This window comes from Achroia grisella, unplaced genomic scaffold (genome assembly GCF_030625045.1).
Source record: "Achroia grisella isolate CSIRO2021 unplaced genomic scaffold, CSIRO_AGI_Agris_v1 utg204, whole genome shotgun sequence".
NCBI lineage: Eukaryota > Metazoa > Arthropoda > Insecta > Lepidoptera > Pyralidae > Achroia > Achroia grisella.
Window position 1 is genome coordinate 1,069,394 of NW_026712703.1, and position 19,545 is coordinate 1,088,938.

At 31.1% G+C, this 19,545-nt stretch overlaps 3 protein-coding genes across 5 annotated transcripts in view; 2 read left to right on the forward strand and 1 right to left on the reverse strand.

Annotated features, from left to right (window-relative positions):
- The first annotated feature begins 174 nt into the window (after positions 1 to 174).
- LOC131842073 (kinesin-like protein costa) lies at positions 175 to 4,780 on the forward strand. 3 transcript variants are annotated; one of them, XM_059190556.1, is made up of 7 exons: positions 178 to 293; positions 452 to 654; positions 755 to 2,694; positions 2,788 to 3,006; positions 3,318 to 3,454; positions 4,007 to 4,148; positions 4,657 to 4,780. In XM_059190556.1, exons 2-7 carry the CDS (start codon positions 555 to 557, stop codon positions 4,777 to 4,779), a joined length of 2,661 nt encoding a protein of 886 aa, XP_059046539.1. In that variant the 5' UTR covers positions 178 to 293; positions 452 to 554; the 3' UTR covers position 4,780. The 3 variants fall into 3 exon arrangements, with proteins under 3 accessions (XP_059046538.1, XP_059046539.1, XP_059046540.1); XM_059190557.1 differs by having other exon boundaries at positions 180 to 277; XM_059190555.1 differs by having other exon boundaries at positions 175 to 654.
- A 722-nt stretch (positions 4,781 to 5,502) lies between these two features.
- Positions 5,503 to 15,380, reverse strand: LOC131842074 (T-cell activation inhibitor, mitochondrial-like). The gene is made up of 13 exons (XM_059190558.1): positions 15,230 to 15,380; positions 14,922 to 15,051; positions 14,073 to 14,190; positions 13,858 to 13,993; positions 13,626 to 13,730; positions 13,289 to 13,406; positions 12,899 to 13,001; positions 12,721 to 12,812; positions 8,095 to 8,195; positions 7,869 to 8,015; positions 6,765 to 6,896; positions 6,094 to 6,238; positions 5,503 to 5,618 (listed from the first exon to the last, which is right to left on the reverse strand). The coding sequence occupies exons 1-13, from the start codon at positions 15,250 to 15,252 to the stop codon at positions 5,532 to 5,534; spliced, it is 1,437 nt and encodes a 478-aa protein (XP_059046541.1). The 5' UTR covers positions 15,253 to 15,380; the 3' UTR covers positions 5,503 to 5,531.
- A 1,762-nt stretch (positions 15,381 to 17,142) lies between these two features.
- LOC131842075 (protein decapentaplegic) overlaps positions 17,143 to 19,545 on the forward strand; it is a 30,191-nt gene continuing 27,788 nt past the window's right edge. The window contains exon 1 of the mRNA XM_059190561.1: positions 17,143 to 17,338. The gene's annotated coding sequence lies outside the window, so the exon portion shown is untranslated. The remainder of the gene's footprint in view (positions 17,339 to 19,545) is intronic.

Sequence of the window (19,545 nt, forward strand, 5' to 3'; positions counted from 1 at the left end):
AATTATTCATAGAAAATCTCAAACCAATTGATTTTAATCTGTTATAATTTAATTTCTTAACAAAAGCACATTTTAGTATAATGGTGTCGAGGATTTAGCATAATCATGAATTTAAATCTGGTCACACTGTAAATGTCATGCGCATTGTTGTCATTAAAATACTTCAAATTTTTACTTATTTTATGTTAAAACACAGTAATCTAATTATTATTACTATAGTAAATTTATATTGAAATATATGATTAAAATTCTTTAAAATAGAAGTTCAATTCGATATGTAATGATTTAATAAAGTAACTTAATACATGAAATTATAAAATAGATGAACTTGTATTGTACTTCAATCAGTTTTTAATATAGTATTATTTATAATTAAAATGGATATACCAGTGCAAATTGCAGTTAGATTGAAACCTCCCAGCCTTGAAGACTCTACTCAATGTATTTTCAGTAATCCGGTGACACAAATAGTTATAACCGAAAGCGGCCAAACATTTCATGTTAATAGAGCATTACCAGTGGACTGCACACAAGCTTATTTGTTTAGTTCGTTTATGATTCCTCAAATAAATTGTTTCTTGGATGGCTGCGACACATCTGTTGTTGTATTTGGACAGCCTAAAACTGGAAAAACTTATACATTGTTTGGTTCAGGTGAGTAGGCTATAATATGTATACATGAATGGTTCAGTTTATTATTATATGTTAAAAATATGTTATGTAGTTGTATGTATGCATTAAAATATAATTTCAGGTTTTGAATGTATACATAGTGAATGTGATCAAGGCATTGTCCCACGATTTCTAACTGAAATATTTCACAAACTCAATCAAATGCCTGAAAGAGAGTTCATACTGCATATAACATGGATGCAAGTTGTTAATAATAATATTTTTGATGTACTCGGGGCAGGATTGGTCCGATGTTGTAATGTTGAAGAAGCCTTTCAGTATTTACAAATGGGGTGGCGGCAGAGATGTCAAGGGAATAATCACACTGTGTTCACTGTTAGTATGGAACAAAAATGGGTAGGTGGTAATGGTGTGCTTAATCACAGGATGTCCACTGCCAGTTTCTGTGATTTAGCTGCATATCCTGAGCCAGGGTTATTTGTTCTTGAAAACATTATTAAGGAGTTACTTGCAGGAAACCCTCCTAAGCACATAAATTATGATCAATGCATACTCACTGCAATGCTACGTGATTCTTTTGGTGGCAGAGCATTCACATGGGTCATAGGCTGCATAAGTACTGAACCAGAAGATTATCAAGACACATTAAAAATACTAAACTTATGCTTATGTTGTCGTGGTATAAAGAATTTTGTTACAGTTAATTTATTTGCAGACAATAATACACCTGTCTATACTGAAAAGACAATATTACAACCTGCAGATAACAACTTTAACATTCAATTTGCTACAACTCAGTGGTTAAAGCTAGTTTCTAATGCTGAAGGTCTTTTTAATAAAATTCTACAATCTAAATCATTGTCTGATGCTGATATGAATCAAGTTAGTGAATGGCTATTTTTGAAGGCTGAATGTGATGAATGTTTAAGTGGGGATGTTGGTACTGATAATAAAGAAAATGGATTAAAGCAAGGTTTACCTAGAATAGCTGAGGACACTGAACCCAGTGAGCTCAGTGAATCAGATGTTGAATCTGATTCTGAAGAAGATAGTCATTCTGAAACTATATTCCAAGATAAACTTGAAAAATATATGGAATATTTCAGAGAAAAGAATGACCAATTGTTTGCAGAAAGATGTGAAGAATATTTAAATCATATTGACTCTGATGATATTACTTTATCAGAAACTAGTGGTTCACAATCATTACCTACATTGACATCTCAATCAAATTCCGGGCGCAGGAGAACAATACAACCTGGCGAAAGTTTATCTGGTGCAGAATTAGAATTATTAAGAAAGGTTGCAGCCAAAGCAATATCACCTGAATCTCAGAAAATTATTATGGAATCTCATAAAAAGGATTTGGATCCGGAACCAAAATTAATAGAAAGAGAACTTCTTAAAATGATAGATTCTCCAAAGACTGAAGAAATTTGTAAGAAGTACAGAGTTACTAAAGAAAAATATACTCAAAAACAAATATTAGCAAGAAAATTGTCTAAAGAAATTAGTTCTAGCCAATCTCAGCTGAAAGAACTTATAAATCTTTGTATAGCTAAGGAGAGATTGATACATGATTTATCAAAAGGAGTTTGCCATAATAGTGCAAATAAACAATACTCAGACAAAGTAGAAAATAGTGTTATGGATTATGATATGGTTAAAGAAATAAGGAGACATGAAACAAATCTTAAGACTTACAAAAAGCAAATTGAACAAATAAAAAGACAAATCCGTAAAGATGAGAAACGTAAAAATACTTTAGATGTAGAAATTGTGAAAGACAAACTAAAATTGGATGAACTATCTGAAACATCTATAGATGTAAAGGATAAAAAAACTAATTCAATAAAACACTTTACTCATAGAATTACACAACTAGATAGTATTTTGAAAGAGAAAACTAATGATTTAGAGAGTTTAGAATTAACAAAAGACAAGGAATTAATGTTAAGGAAAGAAATAAAAAATCTACGAAAAACTAGGGAATGTCTACATGACCAGCGATGTAGTTTAGGTCACAAAAGAAAAATATACAAGTCACTTTCTGATTCTGAGGTATGTTCTAAAATTAATTTGTTTGGAGTTATATAAGTTAAATGTGTATATGATTATCTTATATATAATACATAATTTTTTATTTATTATTAGGAACGCAAACTTTTAGAATGTGAAGAGGCTATTGAAGCAATTGATACAGCAATAGAGTACAAGAATAATTTAATATGTGGCAAATCACCATCTGCATCCTTATCAGATTCCCAAGATAATAGGGACAATAGAACCCGGGGAGAACAAATGCTAATGGCGAGGCTAGATAAACTGTCACATGATGAAATGAAAACTCTTCTGTATAGATATTTCCAAAAGGTAAAATAATTATAACATATCTTTTTACTTGGTAAGTTTTATAATAAGTTAAAGTTTTATTTATTGTAGTTCAAGTAATTTGTACTCAGTTCTTGCTTTGTTATAAAAAGAGAGTGTAAGATAGGATGAGATAGTACAGTGAAGTACAACCCCGTTAGTATTAACATGGCATCTTCAGGAATAGCACAGTGGCGGGTACCATGAGAGTCGCACCGACGACTTCTAAAAAAGACCAGGAAATATCAATAATGTATTTGATTGATAAGTAAAATTAGTATAACCTTGGATGTGGTGGTGGTGCTTGGATACAGGTGGTGGATCTGCGTGGCGCATGCGCAGCGTTGGAGGCGGGTGCAACGGCAGCGGCGGAAGAGGCGGCTGCGTGGCGAGCACGCGCCACCGCTGCCTGGCGACACGCACAGAGATCACGACCACACGCGCAAGCCCGGTAAGTTTTATATATTTAAAGTAAGTAAATATAAACTTTAAACATACGTACCATATTCCGACACGCTTTTTGAGTTTAGAGCAATGTTACCCAACGTGGGGTCCACATCCCAAAGGGGTGCTAAGATTTGATTGGTAAGGGGAGCAATTCGAAATTGGACTCTTTATTAGTAAGGCTAAGGTAGGGCATGGCATTAAACACACGGGCTTAGACCATTTTTGCAACGTTTAAACACATGTGCCAATGTTAAATTAAAAAACTTTTAATAACTTACCATTTTTCAAAGTTTAAATGTAAAACAAAGTTATAAATAATAAATTCAAATAACACTTGTCCTAGAAGCATTGTGTCAGCTAATTCGAGAAAGCCACTTGTAAATTTTTTCGACTTTTCGATTTTTGCTAAATACGATACGAGTTTATTACGTACGATTATGAAGATCAATTTGTAGCTATTAGTAATTTTTATTTTGACTTACGTTCTAAGCTTTTCGCCGTTACATCCACAAAAATAAACCTAACTAAATAATTGTTATTATGTAATAAATTACAGGCATTTCCAATCGATTCACAAATATGTGGATGGTGGGAATATGGAAAGAGCTTTATCATTGGGTATGACAACAGATTCAGAAACATCAGACGATGCCATGCGATTAGTCGATCGTATGAAGCAACTAGCTAGATGTCCACCGGTAAGTGTACATTAAAATACAGAGTAATTTTTGTTAAAATAAAATATCCTTACATACTTCATTGCAACAATTGGGGTAACTATCACGAATAATTGACGGCCGCGCAGATGCGCAGATGGCGCTGTGTGAATTGTTCAGGGATATTATTATTTATTATAAATATGTATTAATTATGGCTTTTACAAAGTATTTAACAACAGGTTTTTTTACTTGGCTTGTCAGCATACCCATGCATTTTTCTAGTCATCACTAATTGGTTGATAGACATGATAAATAAAAAAAATGTAACTAGTGTGTACTTGCTACTGACATTTCGAGTTGAAAAAAATGAATATTGGGTAACATTTTAGTTATAAAAATCCATGTCTAACAACTAAAACTTCAGTGATTAAAGCTTTGTAAACTACTTGTATGTTGGTATGTGCACCTTACGGACGTATAAACTTTTAAGGAGTGACATTGTGTATGTGCATAAAAGTCTTTAATATATATATTTTTTTATTTACAGCCTCCCATAATACCTAGTCAAAATTTGAGACAGCTTATGCCAGCAACGAACATACCAGTAGCTAAAGTAACTAAAGAAAAGAATAAACTCGTCATCATACAACAACAAAACAAAAGACACTGATATTTGCAGTTATTTTTATTATCACAATTTAATTCAATTATAATGTTCACTTTGTACATAATAATGCAATATATTTTAGACAGTATAAATAATTCAAATAATTTGTAAATAATTCAGTTCAGTATGCATGCAATTTTGTATAATATTATGAATTGTTTTGTAAAATATTGTCACATAATTTAAAACAAATGCTTCTTGATGAATAGTATTAGAAAATGCTGAAGTGTTAATAAAAATCTCCTAATAATAAATACATAGCATATTTGGATTAATTCACTCTGTGGTCAATGGAATTAAGTTTTATAAATGAGTACACAATCCTGTATTCCGACATCTCTGGTTGCTAGTATCCATAACACTAAACAGAACCGTGAAAGAAAAAAAATCATATTGATACTGTAGAAATGCTTGTAAAGGCTAGCATTGAACAGAACATTGAAAAAAATATGAAACAATTGCAAATGAGATTCCATATTCTTTGATATATATGAAAGTACTGTTTTAGCTTTGTCTAAGCAACAAAATGGAAACTTATAAATACTTTGTACATTTAAATAGTTTTGCTTTGTGTCAAATTTTCTAAAAAGCTACTTATACTAAATAAAATTTTTGAAGACTGTTCTTATAATATTAAATATAAATATATGAAATATATTCAAATCACAATTTTGTATTATTTAACAAGTTGCTATAGTAAATATTTTAGATCAAATGGTAACATTTCAGTATACATTTTGCTATACTAGTATTGGTTATTTGAAATTCCAGGGTATACATAATATTCCTTCAGATAATACAGAATAATAATGTGTTATATATAAAATATTGCCTTGTAACTTCTGAAACAAAAAAGGTAAGAGTTACAGTTGGTGTAATTCGCAACAACAGTTTTATGAAAATAATACGAGTTTTTGGTCTTGTTATTATATTTGATACTTTATTATTATTATTAGGGCGTCTTCAAATTTGCAACAGAGTGCCGCGCGGTGGCAGCGCGTCAGCCCGCGCTGCGATCCCGTACTTTTCATTGATCTACTAGTGACTGCACGCACGTATTTTTTTTGTACAAGTTTGATGAATCTATCGATGAGTCTATCGTAAAACTATGTACTACACTACGATTCGCAAACCTAGCGACAGCAGTGCGGCTTCAGCGCTGCAGACGCGCTACCACCGCGCGGCTCTTTGCGACTAATTTGAAGGCGCCCTTAGGGTACAAAATTAGTATATTATTAGTGGTAATTATTTATATGCTATCTTGATTAACGCTAATGTGTTGTTTAATGGATTTCATTGCATATAGTAAATACTCACCATATGAAGCTTATCACTTCTAGTTAGCAATCTTTGACAACAGAGAATCATAAGTCCTGGAGTAATGCTATCATCTTTGTGCAACTCTAAAAGTCCAAAGCGTTCAAGTACTTCTTTATAAAGCGCTTTTTCGACATGTTTATTTCTGAAATTTAAAACATTACATACAGGACCTGTTATGCAAGTCATCATTTAACAGTATTACTACAGTTTGGCTATGTACTTTAGTTGAGAAGAACTAGCAAGAAAGTCAATTGGTATACTTCTTCCATTTTTTTAAATCAGTTTCGGCAGCCTCGGATATCTACCGGTTTAGTACACTTTTCGATGGTCGCGGGTTCGATTCCTCACACTGTGCAAACATTTATTCATAAGTACGATTGTTCGTATCAGTCTGGATCTTTTCTATGTATGCTATATACGTATTTATAAAAAAAATCTAAGTATTTCACTTGTCTAGTACACATAATACATACTCTGCTTACCTTGGGACTATATGGCGCTGTGTTAATCGTCCAGGGTTATTATTAGTTTTAATCTTTGAAAATAGGAAAACTTAAAATTGTCCCATTGTTAAAAAAGATTGGAAAGAAAGCAGAGTTCGATTTGATGATATGTCCAATTTTTGGATTTCTTAATGTACCTTTGGATATTACATTAATTTTCCTTACATGTTATACTCTGTCATGAGTAATGTTGCTTCATCCAGATGCTTGCCGATATACGCTATGAGCTCACCGGCGGGACACGACGACGGAGTAATGAATTGACCAGTTGGCGACACCATTAAAGGGCCTGCTTCTCTGAAAGTGTAATTTATATCAACTTGGAAGTGATTAGTATAAGCGTAGAATTTTTTTTTTAATGTAATTGACTAATTGGAATGTAATACCGCTTACTACCAGATAGGATGGCCTACCTGATGATAAGCTGTAACCGTCGCCTGTATACATAAACAGCACTGTCGGACATCATGTTATGCGACATCCGTGATAGTATTCATCCTTTGCCCTTCCAGGGGACTAAGAGGTCATACATATAAGAGGTATGACATCTTAGTCCTCTGGAAGATAGTCCTATAATTTCACTGTCTAATTATATGGGAGCTTCTATAAACTTATTTGGATACCATAATTTTATTAGGGTCACACAATCATTTAGTTAGTACAACACAGATAAAGCAATATATGATATTAGTTACTTTACTGAACATAAAACTTATGAATATGTTATTGATTATGCTCTTCCTAATAGTATATTTGTAAAGCGGCTGAGGGAATAATTTAAGTTATGCCGATTGAGCATCGACTGTATGTAATCACATCATATTTTCTACAGTCTTATATTGTTGATTTGAGACTTGTAAACAATATTTAGGTGAATTAGTATCGCACTCGAAATAATTTAATAGAATATAATTATTAAACAAATGTAGGTTATGCATGCAGGATAATAGTTAAAGTAAAATCACCTGCTAAACAAATGGAACCAGCAATACTGACGATTATTAGAGCATAATTAAGTGCACCAAGTTGAATTTGTGTTGGTATTTCATGTAATTATCATGCTGTCTATAGCTCAAATAGAATGAAATTATTAATTGAAGCAATTTCTATGGCAGACCTTTACTTGATGATATGCATTTAATATATTTGATTACCTAAAAGCAACCACATATAAAATGGATGAAATGTTTATTTTTAATAAACTTATTTCTACAATATTATGATCTATGTATATTTGTTCAATGTTCTATAAGTATTGTAGATACTTACGGCTCTACAACTATTTGATATTTGCTAAGAGATTCTGGTACAGATGATGGAAACTTGCTACCGTGGCCATAAAAGTCGCCAATAGAAGTGATCAATTGTCTGAGATGATTACAGTACTGAAACGCGGACACTTTCGGCATAAATTTCCTGAAATTAAGTTGAAGATTGTATGCATGGGAAAATAATAAGCCTGTTATTAATAAAATACTTTATATATATTATATACCTTCTACATATATGTATGTCTCTTAGAATACTAGATAATGCTTTCTCATATTTAGGTATTTCAATCAGAGCACTGTCTTCTTGACTAACTTTTTTTATTAACTGTAATTAAACAGAAAACACCATTTGTTATAATTATGTTACAGTTGTCTCGATATACATATACAATTATTTATTTATTCCTATAGGCCTTCTGGCGATATATTTAGAAATTGAGAACTTGCTCTCTATTCAACACTAGTAAACATAAAGAACATGTTTATGTGTTAAGTGTTTTAGGGGTTATTAGTGAATAATCTCCACCCTAATGAGCTAGTTAGTTATTAGGATGGACACTCAGCTGAGCCTTGTATTTAGAGCATACTCCTCTCATACTGAATAGAATATTGTTTTAACATATTTGATAAATAACATATTTATTTAGTAGTAAAGCTTAATGTAAGCATATTTATCAAATGAATTTACTACATTCAAATAAACTTCAATGTTATTATAATAATATAGATTGCAAACTAAGTAATCTTCTTCTAAATATACTAATAGCACAGATAATATAATATTACATACAGATACCCCATCCCATACAAGAAAATGGTTCCTTCCTAACTCGGGCTATTCTTCGGGCTATTTTATTTCGCCGCCGTAGGCGCTAGATGTCGCTATATCTGAAGCAGTTTGGATTACTAGTGGGTGATTAGTAATAAAGCATGAAAATAGATGGCAGAGAATTCGGTCTACATGACATCTGTTTTGCAAAGATACGTACATAATAGATATATAACTGTATCGAACTCCTGATTGGGTACAATCGAAAATTCAATGTAGGTATAATATTGTTCGCTGACAGTCTACAGACACGGCTAATGTACCTATGTATCTATGTACTATGTTACAGTTACTTTTTTACATGCCTACTTTTTTTCTCCCGACGAAGATATGTCGTAACGCGTCTGCACTAAAATCGGGCTATCGGTTAAGGAGTTTTCGGTTCGGTCGGTTTAAGATCGGTTTAAGATTTTAATACGGTTTTGTTTTATATAAATTGTTATGTGATAGTGATAGATTTTAGCTATAATCAATTTATAATATAATTTTCAGTGTATAATTATTTCTCAATTTGTAGTTAATTATATGTAGTTAATTATGGTAAACTGGCAATTTGTAAAACTGAAAATAATATCTGCAAACCATCAATCTGTTATATGTAGGTTCTTTCAGGGATACTACATCGGTGCTAATGACATGTAGGTACTTATTTTGATGTTATACCTATTTGTAGAACCTTCGATATCTACAAACTACGCCTTTACTGCTAGTTTTTTGGTATTTATGTAAGTTGTTATTCAGTTGAAATTAAGCTGCGAAATTACAGGATATTTGGACATAACATCTATGTTCTCCGGAATGATAACGTATGCGGGATATAGCGGGCACGACATGATGACGTAATGCTGTTTAATAATATATGTGTATGTATGTACGTCGGATAGCGTCGTGGTTGGATGGATCGTCAGCTTATTTACCATTTCAGTTAATAATAGTAGGTAGTAACTTTTGACAATATGGATGAAGGAGGGTGACGGTGACGATGATGAGATCAAATGAATGATCAATGACTGTTGACGATAGTGACGGTGGCATTTATTTATGACCACCATAAAATTCATCATTGGCAGCATTCTCAACATTATCATCATTGTTCATCATGATGATTGAGATCAAATTAATTAATTGATTAAAAAAGTAGCAAGTATTAGGTAGGTACTAAGTCCTTATATGACTTAAATACAAGGTTCTGGGATGCTGTGATATACTACAGTCTCTAGATTTTGTTTCTTATTAGTATTCCACGACCAAAGTCTATAGACAGAGAAATATAGATTTACACAAAGTTTCTTGATGTAAATGGGAATTATTATACACATTGCATTAAAAAATATATATGATTACCATCTAATACAAAATCATTATGTAGTAAATAATTCCTGACATTTTAAATCGAATGAGGTGAAACTAACATTGCATGAACACAACACTTGAAGATCGTAACATTTTTATTTCAGGTAATAAAACACTTTTAAATAATTTATTAATCACAGAATAAACAATTGTTAATAATTTACAATAATATTTCTTTCACTGCTTGTCTGTTATACCACTAAAACTTCAAACACTTCTGTTATTTTTATATTATATTCCAAATAAATCAATATCAAGACATAATATTTCATCAAAATCATTTCATAATTAATTTCTGGTACACAAAATATTCCTGGATTTGTTGATGAAGCAATATAATAATAATCATGAGCTTAAATCATAAACTTATTTGCAGTCGGTTACACATAATATAATTACTTGGAATTTCTTCTCATCACTAGTCCGTTGCTTTCTTACTTATTTAATTATATTATTAATTGCATTGTGATTAATAATTTACAGATTTTTCTTCTGCTTTTTTCTCTTATTTTTACTTGCATTATTATTTTATACAGTAAAATGTTCATATATATATATATATATATATATATATATATATATATATTTATTTTTTTTATTCTTTTGAACTCCTGTTCTTTACAGTAAAAATGTTATTTATCTTCATCTGAATGACTAGGAGATTTAGAATATCATCTCTTATTTGTTTAAACTTTGTTCAGTATTAAGTTGTTGATGTCAGGAAAATCTGAAAACAATATCATATACCATGTTACATTTTCATGAACTTACATGAATTAATTTACATGAAAGTAACTAAACTGTAACCTTATTAGTACAATAAACATATTATTCATACATCATATTCATTCAGTTCTAATAAAATATAAAAATAATACTACTGTTTAGTACTTTATTTTGATTAATAATTTTCAGTATTTTCTCAATCAATCAAAAATTATAAAATCAGTGTTAGTTTTTTGAAGTTACATTCATACCAATAATAAAAACATAATAATACCACATTAAAGCGGTCACCAAGTACCTATGTTTATTATATTTTAATATGAAAGATACACACGCATACATATGCAAGTTTACCTGGTATGAGATAATCCTCAAAGACACGATAGTTTACTAAATATTTGTAGTAGTCCTTAGACACATTTAAATTATTGAGTTTGACAAAAAATAAGAAGTTCAATGAACTCTGAACAGGGACAATTCAAAAGTTGAAGTACCTACTTAACTTAAATGATGAAAAAAGAGAAAAAATCCAATGCTAGTGAAAATATGTTTTAAGCATTTGACTTAAAGTCGTTTATCCTATTCTTTTATTCCTATATTTTATATTTTTAACATTTCATTTATGTTGCCAGTACTCGTTGTCATTTCGATATAATAAAAAAATATGGACCAACCTACGATTTTAAATCGATATTTTTATTTGTGATGAAATCTAATAATATAAATTATTAATAACCTACCCTTGAATGGAGATATTAAAAAACTAATTATCATGAATAGTAGGTACTAGGATCAGTAATATATCATAGTATTATGAATGATTATCGTTTCAAAACCTTGTACAATTTAGTAAGGTTGAAAATATCCTTCTACAAAAGCAAAATTCGAGTATTTGTAAAGTTTCTTATGAGTATTTTTAAAAATTCGAGGATCCTCATATTTAGCTATCAATGTCAGTAATTTAGATACCATATAACACTTGTTTATAGAGGTTTCATAAAGGTATAGCTGACCTTATATACTCTATACCACATTCAATTCTCATTCATTAAATTATAATAAGTAGGTATTTATTTTTTTTAATAGAAGAACTATGTCACTAATGTCATTAATTGCTATAATTACCAGGGTGACCGCGTGGAGGTTGATATAATAGAGTACACTTGTATCAGATCAATCTAATTAATATTTCCCTCTTCAAGTTTCGAAGTTATGAGCGAACAGATAAATATATAGTACTTGCATACCTGTCAAAATCTCTCTATTTTGCCGTCGTCGAGTAAAAATTATGCATTGCAATTCGTTCCAAATAAGAGTATAATACAAAATGATGAAATTTTACTGTTTGCAAAGACTAATTAAAAGCACCATCGAATAATGCGTTGTAATATCCTGTTATCGATTATTCGAAAAAATCGATAAATCTATGCATTTATTTTTAATATGGCAACACTTTCTAAATAAGTATTACTGGAATAATATGGTTTTCTTGTTTAGCTGTTTTATATTTACTTAAACTTTTTTTATGTTTAATTTATCATAATAATATAGTAAGTACTTATTATTTGAAAATATAAAATAAACATTTAAAATACGGTGATACAAATGAAAACAGCGTCATCTATGAAAGTATTTTGGAAACAATAAGCCCCAATTAGCAATGATTAAATTGTAAACAAATACAGGGCAACAACAAAATGAGTAAATATATGAAAATTACTTTTCAAAACGCATTATTTCATTTTAACATCTATATATGACTTTTTAAAAATAGATTAAACCTTTTTAAAAACATAGTTTTGGGTTTTAAACGATTACAAAACAATGTTGAATTCCATTCGATACCAATGACGCCATCTAAATCCGTTTTTCGAACTAAAAATGGCTACTATGCCATTGATCCCCACTGCTAATAGTAATAAAAATATATTCAAAAACTCACCGAAAGCCATTCATTCCTAACATCAATTATATTGAGGTATACATCTCCATCTAAACTTACTCCAGTAAATTGCCCTAAAGCTATAATTCTACCTGAAATATAATTATTAAGCATATTTTCATTTAACAGTGAGACAACAGGCATGAAACAGTAATAGAAAGTAATAAAGTCTACAAACCTTCTAGATTGGTCATTTCATTTGAGTGTTGGGTGGCAAGTGATACCAGACTTTGTAGCGCCCCTCGTATATGACTTATATTCCAACCATTATCGTATTTTACCTAAAGATATAAAACAACTATTAATTTTAATATAAGGATTTGCAATATACAAACTTTTAGAAATTCATATAAAATAATTATATAAGTTGTTATAAAACCTTACATTCTGTTTTATTATTAATTAAGTGAGATAAAAATAGCTGACACTCTCTGGTTAACAGAGATGGAAAACGTCATTCTGACTCAAATAATCTATCTGTATTAATTAAATATTTTATTTATATAAAACTGTATGTAGAATAGTTTACTTATTCTAAACACAGTATTGTTATTTAAGCTTTACCAACTTCTTTTATACCATAAGTATTGCAAAGATGTTCTTTCAAACATTTGACTTGATCTCTTGTGGCAGATGTCGATTCATACTTTTCTTTTGCTATAACACTGTTTTCAATGATCCATTCACTGAAACATACATCACTGTTTATTTATATGTTATGTTTTAATATTTGAGGCAATTATATAAACAATTTTATAAATACTTCTGGCATAACAAAAGATGTACAATTGTATTTTAAACATAAGTTAATAAGCATAAGTTACATTGTTTGGTTTCACATAAGTTATATGTTATAGTTTGTTGTACATAAAAATATTATCCATATTATTTATAAGCACACTTACACAATATTATTAATGGCTTTCTTTTCTTCAACTTTTCTTTTCATTCTAGTCACATTTTCAAAGTCCTTTGCATATTCTTGATAGGCTTTAGAAAAGTCAGGTGTACTGAAAATTTATACAAAGTTCTTAGTACATATATTAACTTCAAGTACATATATATTAATTTTTTTGTATATCATTATTGTATATTATTTCTATATCTTTATATCTAATTTAAATCAAGTTTATTCACCTTATCTCAATTTTTGAAGAAGTTTTCGGGATTTTGTCTACAAACTTTGTTGACATATCACAGGCATTTAATACTTTGACTACTGTTTCTCTTACATTGTTACCATTTAAACTAATTTTTACTAATTTAAATTCACCTAAAATTTTAAACTGATATTAGTAATAGCATTAATATGATGTCTACAACTAAAACATTTGTGTCCATGTATATTTTACCTTCAGGCATATTCTTTTGTCTCAAATAAAATGATAAAGGAGGTATTGATAATCTTCGACTAGACTGCTGAGCCTCTATTAAAGCACTTAATTGTTGTAATGAATTCTCATTGATTTTCTAAAATAAATTCATAAAATACTTTTTAATAAACAAGAAATTATTTTATATTTAGATACAAATAATGAAATCATAAAGAATTCAAAAGGGTTATTTATAATATACATATAATATACATAGGATACTGAACTGAAAATAATGGGTATTAAAATGTGTCTCTAAGAGAACTTAAGAGAAAATTTGTAATTTCATCAAAATTAATTTATTGTCAAACACATTAGTTGATTCTACATGAAAGTAAATATGGACAAGCTTGTCTATATATACAGTTAACAATTTTATTTATTCAAAACAGCACATAAATTAACATCTAACAAATTTTGGTGTGGGAAGAAATCGCAGATTTCTTTACATGTTTGTTATGCCATCAGCTGACATGTACACACTACAGCCAGCTGACTATTTTTTATCTTCAATATATAGGTTTAACTATGATTAGATAGCAATTTGAGATGGGAGATAAATATTGAGGGCCCCGCTCCTCAGTCCACATTCGGAAGCAGAACTGACTTTCAGTAGGCTTTGTAACACTTTTTGAAAGTTTCAACAAGGAGAAATTAATTGACGAAATAAGCCTCTGGCTGGGAGAAAGTGTTTCCTAGACAATATAAAAAAATTATAAATAGCTAAACTAAAAAGTATTTAAGTTAAGGGTAACATAAAATAAAAATGAACTTTTTCTCTGCCCACCTCACACAGGACCCGGTATAACATAGTATTAAAATACTCACTCTTTGCTCTGGATATTTTCCAAAAAGATCAGGATGAACACTAAAGTAAAAAGGTCGTAGAGCAGTTGAAATTTCGGCACTACTCAAATATCTACAAAGTACTCCAGATGTTCTAGGACATCCACACCATCTGGAATTAGCAGAAGCAAAGTTTAAAGATCTGCATATTAAGAGTAGGCTTACAAATAAAACTTTGGTAAAACATTTATGCACCAAAATGTAGGAATTATACACATTGAATTAAGTTATGTTTTGACAAGTATGAATGATGAAATGTAAATATTTAGCAACGTAAGATATTCATTTACCTTATTTTCAATCTAGAATACATTTTGGATAGATACAAATAATTAAATAATTTACGCAGTGTAACAAATAAATTGCATTTTTCCAGAAATCGACCTTGATTTTGACAGTAGGCTACGCGTTTAGAGAGTGTTAGAGAGTGAATTTTTATTCCTTCTGTGTCAAAAATAAATGTCATAAATGACAGCATTTTTATAATTTGCATTTAGGCACATTATCCACTACGTTCCCATTCTTTCCTTCATTACAGTAAGAAAATAAATGATTTTTTTCCCTTCCTTTGGTTCCGGCGAAAAGGAAATTACTAAAAAAACAAACGAATTACGATTAAATTATAAGTTACAAGTTACCAGTAGTGAAAATTAAAAAGCTTTATGTATAAAGCATTTAAAATATAAACACATAACATACATACATAAACTATTATTAAAATAAATATTATAATTAAATTTTTTTTTCATAAAAATTATAAAAGACAATATTCCTTATATTTAACTTGTTTTTGGAAGAACGAATTCAGATTTTTTTTAACAATAAATATGTTTTTGATCATGTAGATGGTGTATTTACAGGTTTCAAAATAGTACCTTACAAAAAAGTACCCGCTTACACCCACCCATTTGTATGTTGTTGCACCGGGAAACGATCCCGGGGCAAAGGGTTTTTTTTAATTAATGATAATGGAATGATGCGCCCGTCTGCACTAACGGTTTACGCTGGCGGGACATCAGTGGTGGATGATAAGATGAGCATGAAATCAGGTCAGTTAGACCATTGTAACAAATTCACCAAGAATTTATCACGATGGTTTCCATGGGAACCCCGTGGAGGTCAACCTTACATAACCATGTAAAGTTGATCTATTGTTGATCCATTGCTAGCAATGGATTAATTAATTCACATTACTAACAATCACTTTCCCCCCAGGCAGGATTCTTTGTCCATCCTTACCCTTCCAATATTATTGTCTATATAGCCATGATACATGCTGCATTTAACATTACGTTTATACAAACAATCTACGTTTTTCGTGTATTAGAATTGAAGGAAGTTTTTAGGTCGCTAAAAGGGAAATATAAAAATTTACCGAAATATAGTACTGGTAAATATAGTCTAATGACTGAATATATTATCGTCAATCATTTCATCATGTGAATTGTGTATTTAGCAAAATCGACTGAATATGATAAGATCAGAAGTATATGTAATGAATAAATGTTTACGAGTAATAATTTGTAGCTTATCTGCACATATAATGAGTATTCAACTTGGTACCTACATGTAATATTAGATATGGAGGTACCCCTATCTACATACATATACTAACGCTTATAGTTTTGTGCAATAATATGATAATTATAAATAACTACCGCGGAAACAGAAGCTTGAGAATGATATCTATTGATATAAATTGGAGGTTAATGGATAAAATAAATAACAGGTGAACAGCTGATTGGCTCTTAATTGATAGTGATAAAATCTGAAGGTTGATGTCCATGTGGCGTGACATATGTCGATGTAAGGTACCATTGCGACCTCCGCAAGTACCTTTATGCGATGCCGTCGTTGTGTGCCGATGTGAGGTGTAGAAGGTGTGCAGCGCGGCAGCGGCGTGTGGTGCTGCGCCTGCATGTGACGTGACGCAATGCGCGAGCGCAGACTTGGTAGCGCCGTACACCCTCCGCCAGCGCCTGCCACTCGTCGAGCTTCATAATTGTTACACAGACGAGTTCAATAATTAAGCGATAAATATACCAGCAGTGTGGCGGTGAGAGGAGGGCGGCAGTCGAGCGGTGGCCGCGTTGCGTATCAGACACCCGCGCCGAGTGATGGACCCGAAGCTCGTTCGACATTTTTCTATCGGACGCCGTAGGAATCTCACTTGACTGGTTCCCGCGCAGCACTGCGTTAGTGCGCCGCTCTGGTGAACCCTTTCGCTTGTAAATGTGCCGATATTTACATATGCGCGCTCGATCTCGCATCGAACTTTCGATCTGCGCCCGTGTGCCGAGTGGTGTCGCCCGCGAGCTGGCCATCGCCGCCACCGGCAAGCACGCGCCGGCGCTGCCGCCCCAGCGCGCTCATCTCCTGTATAACGTGCAATGAGCTACGTATGTTGTTTTATTTATGTAGTGTTTTTTCTAACCACACACATACACATTTAACGGTTACATTTAAACATTTAAATTTATCAATAGTAAGTATATCAAGGATACCTTTACAACGGTGGCAACACTTACAAGATGAACTGGTGGTAGAACACCTTAAAACTTTTAGGTAAACATCTTTTCTTGACAAGTCTTATTTCGTTAACATTATTAACAATGAAACTGATGTGGACACGCAAAGTTTTGGATTGAGAATACTTCAAAATGTTCATAAGGATGTAGTTCAAGGATGTAGTTCTTCAATCCGCAATGTAGAGGCTTGGGTACCAGTTTTGTTTATAATGTTTGCTAAGTATTGATTTACTATGTTGCTTTATATATTTAATATAAATATATGTAATAATAAGTAGATGAAGACCATAATATTGTTATTGTTTGAACGATAATAAAATAATCACAGACTTGGACATACTGTAAATTATTACTCTGCTCCAATTAAACAACTGCAATGATAAGGAAAGATGTTTTTTAGTACACTATATACTCGCTAGATTTTGAATTTTACAGAGTGAAAATATCTGTTATATTTAGTTAAAAAAATATATCATTTCTAAAAACTTATTTCCATACAATTTTAGTAGGTACTACCAGTCTCAAGATAAGCCGTTTGTCTTACAAGTATTAAACAACTGATAGAAATATTTTTTTTACAAATGTATACTTAATACACATAGAAAACTAAGTAACTAAGTAATATTTGACTTCTTTTTACTTTAAAAGTAATATTTCAGCAAATTATTAGTACCTACATAGTAGGTTGGTACTACCTACACTTAAATTACTCAAATCAAATACAAAATAAACTACGTTTAGTTAGTAGTAGTTACGCATTAACAAATAATTGTAAACAGGAAAATAAACATTGCTATAAAATAATCAATTCTTAAGTACACCTGCCATTAGATGAACTTATATTAAAGAATAACGGGATATTGCACATTATTTTATTTCACTTTTTGAGTAAACAGTAAATAACTTAACCTTATGTACTTTGGAGTATCTACTTATTATTAGATATACTAAAATAATACCAGATTTTAAAATGTTCATAATGTTTGTTTCTAAATTTTACAAAGGTATATATTTTCATAATTATCGAATAACGAATATAAGATTTTGTAATATCGGGGTCATGGATTTGACGGCCAATTACCCCGGTATTCGAAAAAGACCCAACTACTATTAGACCCAATGACGTTGCTCGCTTAGAACTAAGTGTTTCAACACTTTCAACAAAGTGCTATATATTTGACAAGTCATGCAGTATATTTGGTCCTTCCCAATTTTTACGTTTATTAGTCTTTTTCAGCGCTTGTTATAGCGGTGAGGGGATTGTTAGTAATGGAAAATTGTGGCCCTAGTGTACTATGGGTAGATATTGAAGCATTCAATCTTGGAAACCATCGTGATGGGTTAGTTAAACCTGTCTTCATGCTCTGTTCACCTGTGGAAGATAACCAGATAGGCTTAAGAGATACAGTATACACCATTACCGCTGATGTTGCTCATATAATAATAATAATAATAATCTTTATTTGTCTCAAACATAAACTTTTTACACAATACAACTATTGCCCATTGAATAATATAATTTAAAAACTAATTAATGAGACAAAAAGGCCTATAACTCAGTGAGGGCAGTGAGTCCACCCTCTCTGCTATTCTGTTATAGCCTTTATCAGTAAAATACAATGTGAGATCGACGACAACGATAGCATATTAAGTTTTAAACTACAACTAACAAAGTAAACATAAAAATTTACAATAACAAACTTAAATATATATAATCTAAACATTATTCAGGATTAGTTACAACATTAAATAAAATCTAAGAATTATTCGGGGTTATTTTATCATATATACCATCAGACGCAGACTTGCGTGTACACACATATATCGACACAACTTAGTAAATTACAATACTACGAAACGAGGAATTGTTCTTGCAGCAACCATTTGCTACATTTGCGTCTAAAAAATAAATATTGGTAAGGATAAAATCAGTGATGAACGAACTGGCGGGGGCAAGTCGTTCCAAATTTTTGCTGCAGCATACTTAAAACAACCCCTAGTTCTTGTGAGCTTGATGAAAGGTTTAGAAAACTGATGACATCTGTCTCTAAGGGACTCTATTTTAGATTTATAAACAT

Excerpts from the sequence above, each read along its gene's own strand:
- LOC131842074 (XM_059190558.1), bottom strand. The coding sequence starts at position 15,252 with ATGTATTCTAGATTGAAAATAAG. Across the intron at positions 15,052-15,229 it reads TATTCTAGATTGAAAATAAG|ATGGTGTGGATGTCCTAGAA; the intron begins GTAAATGAATAT and ends TGCTAATTCCAG. Across the intron at positions 6,239-6,764 it reads CTCATGACAGAGTATAACAT|AAATAAACATGTCGAAAAAG; the intron begins GTAAGGAAAATT and ends TTTAAATTTCAG.
- LOC131842073 (XM_059190555.1), top strand. The coding sequence starts at position 378 with ATGGATATACCAGTGCAAATTGCAGTTAGATTGAAACCTCCCAGCCTT. Across the intron at positions 2,695-2,787 it reads AGTCACTTTCTGATTCTGAG|GAACGCAAACTTTTAGAATG; the intron begins GTATGTTCTAAA and ends ATTTATTATTAG. Across the intron at positions 4,149-4,656 it reads AACTAGCTAGATGTCCACCG|CCTCCCATAATACCTAGTCA; the intron begins GTAAGTGTACAT and ends TTTTATTTACAG.